This window comes from Rhinoderma darwinii, chromosome 10 (genome assembly GCF_050947455.1).
Source record: "Rhinoderma darwinii isolate aRhiDar2 chromosome 10, aRhiDar2.hap1, whole genome shotgun sequence".
NCBI classification, from domain to species: domain Eukaryota; kingdom Metazoa; phylum Chordata; class Amphibia; order Anura; family Rhinodermatidae; genus Rhinoderma; species Rhinoderma darwinii.
In genome coordinates this window covers 91,611,212-91,618,123 of record NC_134696.1, presented here as the reverse complement: position 1 = coordinate 91,618,123, position 6,912 = coordinate 91,611,212, and the positions used below count along the sequence as shown (strand labels likewise).

The 6,912-nt window shown below is 44.2% G+C and overlaps 1 protein-coding gene across 1 annotated transcript in view; it reads left to right on the top strand.

Annotated features, from left to right (window-relative positions):
* Positions 1-1,885: 1,885 nt before the first annotated feature.
* Positions 1,886-6,912, top strand: part of BCL3 (BCL3 transcription coactivator) — a 54,034-nt gene continuing 49,007 nt past the window's right edge. Inside the window, exon 1 of the mRNA XM_075838988.1 lies at positions 1,886-2,279. Within this exon, the coding sequence (XP_075695103.1) occupies positions 1,886-2,279 (394 nt within the window). The remainder of the gene's footprint in view (positions 2,280-6,912) is intronic.

Below are 6,912 nucleotides of genomic sequence, written 5' to 3'. Positions count from 1 at the left end.
ATGCAACCTGTGGACAAGTGTGGCATTATTTTTGGTTGAATGCAGCCATGTTTTTCTGATCTTGAACAACCACTTTAAGGTCACTAAGGGCTCTTGCACATGACCAAGTGCCACTCGTGCCGTTTTTCACGTCATCCGAGCAGCACCCGATAGTTGTCACGCACCCATACAGTGGGTGAATCAGATCCGTGAAAACTGACCTAACGTTCCGACCATGTCCTGTCTAAATTTTTAGATTGTAAGCTCTTCTGGTTCTTTGCTTCTGGGTGTTTTACTTAGTTCTATCTAATTATAAAGCACTGCCGAATATGTGGACAAACTACAAATCAACAATAGTATCAATATTATTATGATGTGGATACATTTTCTTAAAATATTATATACTGTGTTGGCAATAATGTTCATCAATACTCTATGCACTGCTGTAGATCTGTACATTCTAGCTAAGTCCCTGTTCACACAGAGGTTTTTTTAAAGGCAGGCAAAGTCTGCCTCAGAATTCCTTTAGGAATTTTGAGGCAGATTTTGAACTGCCTGCTTTTTTTTTTCTGTGTTTTTCACCCGCGGTCATTAAAGCTAATTGCAAAGACCACGCGAAAAAAATGCCGCGAAAAACTCTCGGAAACAAGCGCTGCAGGTTTTTTCTGCCTCCCATTGATTTAATGGGAGGCCGGAGGCGGAGACCACAGCAAGAAAAGACATGCAGCTTTTTTTTCCTGGAAAAAAACGCCTCTGCCTCCCATTGAAATAAATGGGGTGCGATTTCGGACGTTTTTTTAGAACTGATTCCGTCACGGTTTCCGCATTAAAATCAGCGCAAAAAAAAAAAAAACTCAGCGTGAACAGGGCCTAAGGGTCCCAGACTGGGACTTGTGGTTCCAGGACTGTTAATGAGGTTTTAATCCAGAGTCATTTATAGGTGATTTATCATGTTTTGAGATGTCCAGATGTAGCAGAGCTGAATATGTTGTGCTTGCCAATAGTACTGCATGGGTGCAGGTTTAATTCCATGAAACATTCTTGTGAAACAGTACGAGAGGTATGGGGAAGTATCATCCACTGAATGTAAATGACACACAGGAGGAGGGGGACAGGGGGCAGCTGTTCTGCAGAGTAACTTTAAGAGTTTTTTTTAGGATGTGATGTTCTGCAAGAAAGATTTATAAGGAGACATAAAGCAGGGAAATAAAAGGTAAATGAGACAACTTTTTTTTTCATTCTTACTTTATATAAGGATGACCCCCTCCTTCCTTGTTTCCTTTTTACTTAGGGGTGGAGTCCTTCAGGGAACAGGGTGAGAAAGCACCTGGGTGTGTTATATGAGAGCGGGGAAGTCCCTACCATTACTGTTTCCTACTTACTGACAGTCTGCAAGATTTGCAAGAGAGGACACCGGGGGGAGTGTGAGGTTAAAGGGAAGACCGAGGAAGAGGAGGGAAAGGAGAGGGGCAGCCACCTAGAAAGAAGACTTAAAGGGGCTTAACCAAAACTAATAGGGTGACCACCAGAGAACGTAGACAGTAGAGGGACCCTATGGTGGTTGTATGAAGAATACTAGAAAAAGGAGAGGTTAGAAATCTTAGGATGTTCCTATTCACGTCAGTGAATTGAATGATGGGGAGAAGCAGAGAAGGACTACCCAAAAAGGAGCGGTCAGAAGTGACAAGACGTGAACAGGACAGGCAAACTGGATGGATACAACGAAAGGTGACAATTGCCCAAAATAAATCTTAAAAGGGGAGGCAGAAAAGAGATAAAAGAAGGTGGAGAACAGGGGAGGAGAATAAGTGTATCAAAGAGGGAGAAGAAGAAGATACATTGTGTCATTCCTAGAGCGGAGTACCCTGGGAAAAGTAAGTGGGAGCTCTTTATGGAGTGACATCCAATGGACAATCCCAGCCATTCTACAGGAGGCATGGACACCTCAACATCCCCTCTGGACCTCAGCACCAGGAAGACCATAGACTTGTTGGATGGCATCCCAAAGAGTCCACCAGGTTTTTGGACAAGAGGACCATTCAGGGGATCGGAGCCATTGAAAGAGGTGAAACGGGAGAATACAAAGCAACCAAGTCATTGCAAAAACGGGTCTCGTGAGGAACCTGGACTATATAAAGACCAAACCTGTTTACCCCTGAGGAAGAGAAAATTTCTTCCATCACCCAAAGAAGAGACTACCCCTGTGAAACGTGCCAATGACTACTCAGAGTGGGACAGAAAATACTACAGCCCCCCCTATATGGCGGTCACCTTATCCACAATGTCACCGTACTACTCAGGTGGGTATCTTGAGATGAGAGGAAATCAAATCTTGTAATTTTAGAGATGCAGCAGAGCTGAGTTTGTCATGGTTCACAACTTACACTATCACGCTCTGCGGTTTTACATAGGAGAGCTGGTAAAACTAATGTACTGTTATTGCACTGCATAAAAGATGACAAACTCAGCTCTGCTACATCTAAAACTGCCTGAATACCTGCATAGATCTGCATTAATAGAAAATGCATTATCCATGTGGCCATAGTTGTTACCTTTGATCCTACAGTAAGAATTAATTCTGAGGTCATATCGCTCCGCTGGTCACATACACATTGTTTGCCTCTGAATAATGGGTCCGTGGATCGTCTATTAATAGAAGTTCGTAAAAATTAAATATTAGAATATCAACGTTGTATGGCTATTGGATGCAAAATAAAATGCACCTGCTAGTCCATTATAATGTGTGATTGGACTGAGAGATGATAGGTTATGTATCCTAATGAGGACATGTCATCTGACAACCCGCTTTATATCCGATGCCCTAAGGCCAAGATCACACACGCAGTTTTTCACGTCCGAGGTGCACCCGTGCGGGAAGTGTTGTCACGGATCCCCATAGACTAGAGTCTATGGAGGGATGCGCGACACGCAGTAAAATAGGACATGTCCTATTTTTTTCACGGATCCTTCACACGCTCTTTTGAAACAACGGTCGTGTGAACGGCCCCATTGAAATACATAAGTTCAGGTGACGGCCGTCGTCACAAGGACGTGATACACGCTCGTCTGAATGAGCCCCAACATGAGTTTTTAGTGGCGTTTTTCATATAGTGTCATTTTACATGCGTTTTCTATGGTGTTTTTGAAGTCCTATAGAGAAGCCTATAGGAAAACGGCTGAAAAAAACGCCGTACCCAGAGCGTGCTACAATTTGAAAAAAAACACCACTGACCATAAAATTGCCTCAAAAACACTACAAGCCAAAACACAGTTTTGTGTAGCGAATTTGATGTTTTGCTATAGACTTTACTGTAACATCCGGCTGCATGAAAAACTGCAGCAAAAAACGCTGCAAATAACCTCATTCAAAATGCCACAAAAAACTTACAAAAATGCAGCAAAACGCTGTGTGTGAATGCAGCGTAAGGCCAGATACTACAGTAAGGTCTATAGTGAAATATCAAATACACTACACGCAACTGCGTTTTGGTTTGTGGTGTTTTTGAGGTCATTTTGCGGTCCGTGGCATTTTTTTTCCAAATGTAGCGTTCACTGCGTATGGCGTATTCTCTATAGGACTTCAAAAATGGCAGTAAAAAGGGATGTACAAAATAACACTAATTGAAAAAGACGAGTAAAAACGCGTGTTTAATTTTAATAACGCTGGCATTTTTAGAAGCGTTTTTTTATGCAGTTTAAGGTCGGATTCTGGCGGCTGTGTTCGGTATGTGATATATGGACGTCGGCTGTATTTCCCGGACCGACCACAGTCCAGGGAGCCGGGCTCATAGCATCATAGTTATGTAAGATGCTAGGAGTCCCTGCCTTTCCGCGGGAATACTGTCCCATACTGAAAACGTGTTTTCAATATGAGACCGTACCCCGCGGGGATAACTATGATGCTAAGAGCCCGGCTCCCTGAACCGTGGTCGGTCTGGTAAATGCCGCCGACATACACTCCGTATATAACGGACCAAACACGGCCGTGTGCACCGGCCCTCAATCACCTTATGGGGGATGACAGAGAAAATTCACTGTATTCAAAACGCGTGTCCTTAAAGAATATATTGGTGAATTACATAAATAACAATTCCCTAATAAATTATTAGTAGTACAAAAACACCCACATATAGGGTAGAAGCAGTCAAACAATGGACTTTGTGGGTTTTTCTGGGTTTGCCCGGACCAACCTCCACGGTGATTTAACTGCTCTGGGGGGCATCTTGGTCTTGCTACCTAAATGCAGATATGCCATGTTAAGACCCTCTAAAACAGACTGTCTACCAGCAATGAACAGAAAAGCTTACAATCTATATAGTTAGTCTCACCAGGACAACCACTTTCCCTACTCCCTATTAGGCTGTATTCACACGTGACGTATTTTTACGCCATGGACTTGGCCACCGCAAAATCCACTTGCAGATTTGGATGTGGATTTGCAGTGGAATTGCTGCAGATTTCACCTTTTGCATTGCAGTCCGTGGCAATTTCTCATCCAAATGCGCATGCAAATGTTGTGGCAGATTCGCTTTGGACATATCCGTTATATACGCTACATGTAAATCCAGCCGTGGAGTATATAGCTATAACAGAGGGGGGGGGGGTGGTACAATAAGAAAGAGCAGCTCTCATTTGGATGGTTGGCATGTCATATTATTGGTGCAGGACAAATGTATGGCCGCGTTGGCTACAGTTGTAAAATTATAGGAGTCAGGATATTGGTACCTCCTTATTAAGAGCACTTGTAAGGTCTCTTATAACAGGTCACTACATTTTGAAGGGTAGAACGTTCTTTCCCATGTAGCATGAATATCAGTAATATATTCCACCCCAGTGGTCCCAAACTCGGCCGGGTAAATGGTCCGCACATAGAAAAAATGTGAAGTTGACGGGCCGCATTATTTTCAAATTTGATATATGGACAATGATGTTAGGGGCTTCTCCCGGACTGTAATCCCCGGCCAGATCATCAGCCGCGCTCTGGCTGGGGATTCCGGTGCAGGAGGAGCCCCGCGGGCCGCAAAGGACAGCCTCAGGGGCCGCATTCAGGCCGCTTGTTTGAGTCCCCTGTTCTACCCTATCAACATATTTGACAGGTGTACTACAGATTTTTCATCAGGGGGTAACCTGAACACTATGCATTTGCCTGTGGCACAATAGCTGAACTTGTTAGTAAACTTTTTAAAATTGATTTCTTAATCCTCCATTGTCATAAATGGGAAAATATTTTTCAATAATATGAAGTTCCCCGACCACCAACATTTTCAGACTTCATCTCATCTGTTGTCGTGACAGAGTTAAAATAATGTGGTGGGTTTTCAGGAGTTCATGGTGAAACGAGAAGCTTCGGTCTGCTACATCTGACTAACTCGCAAAGTGCTATGTGAGGCAATTTGATACTTCAGTTTTAGGCCCAGTTCACACAGAGCCAAAAAAACATCCAAAACCGCCTCCCATTGATTTCAATGGGAGACGGCGGCGTATTTCTTTCCTGAAGGAATTTTGAGGCAGACTTCTTCTGCCTGCAAAATACTCTATAAAAATCTATGGGCCCAAACTGTACCACGGTGCGCCTCTAATTTTACACAAAAATAAAATTCATGGTATGCAGCATTGTATGCCGTGTTATGTAGGTATTCTCACCTAGAAGCATTGCATCATGGGACACCCTTCAGCAGAGCACAATATGACACCCTTCAGCAGAGCACAATATGGGTCCATAATACGGACCCATATGGGGCTCCATGTGCCAGGGTACAGGGTCTCTGCACATGCCATTTCTTTATATAGTCAGGAACAGCAGCTCCACTTATAGAGATCAGACCTTCGGGGCCAAAATTCTCCACATGATAAATCATAAAGTGGGCATGCCCTGTACTCTCGTCAATAAACTTTCTTTCTACCGTCCCTGAGACCACCTGTATTGCTGATAATTTAATAATTTGCACTTACAGGGGTCTGTAATTCATCTGTGCATAAGTTTTAGTTCAACTATCTGACATTACCGATGCGTCTAGTCCATCAATGAGTCTTTATTCCTTGTCTTGTGGCAGTGGGGCCTTTGAAGTCTCTCAGGCACCAGGACCCAGGTGCCACTGCCATCCCTTAACTCCCTTTAGCTATGCCACTGATAGGTCTGTAATACTACACCCATAAACTACTGGTGGCCCTTACTGTACCTCCATGTGCCTCCTCAAGAGCCCGCTGGTAATAAGTCATGGCACGTTCCATAGATGAGGTATTCTCCCCTAGTAGTACAGTTTCTAGGGTGGAATATGGTGCCTCGTGAACTCCATGTGCTGCTGTACAGACTGCGTTCACACAGCATTGCAGTGTGCATGTATCTTGCCTAGGAGGCGTCACCAGCACCAGTCATCTACGGGATCCTTGGTGTGATCACTACTCCTCAGGACGCAGATACAGTTGAATACTACGGTGGAGCAGGGAGCCTCTAGCTCCCTGCCCCACCATGCACTCTGCTGTCATAGGCAGGCGCAGTGATGTCACCTCGTTGTCTTGCAGCCTTTAGGCTACAAAACACCAATGCAGGCTGGGAAAATTAAGTGACGTCATCAGGACTGCCTGTACTGAGCCACCGGGTGCAGAGGCTGGAAGTGTCATGTAGACTGCCCTGCTCCGTTCCTTGTGGGAAATGCAGCTAGGTGAGTATTAATTGTATGATTTTAAGGAGCGCTAAGGGGTACCAATAATGTCTGAGGCACTGAGGGCGCACCTATACTATGGTAGAGCACTAAAGAGACATCATTAATATGTGGGGTGCACTAAGGGGGTAGTATTACTGTATTGGGCACAAAGTGGTGGTACTATTACTGTGAATAGGGGGGTACTAAAGGGGCACAATTATTGTGTGGGGGTAAAGGGGGCAATATTACATTGTGGGGAGTGTTATACCACTATTATGTGATGGTACTA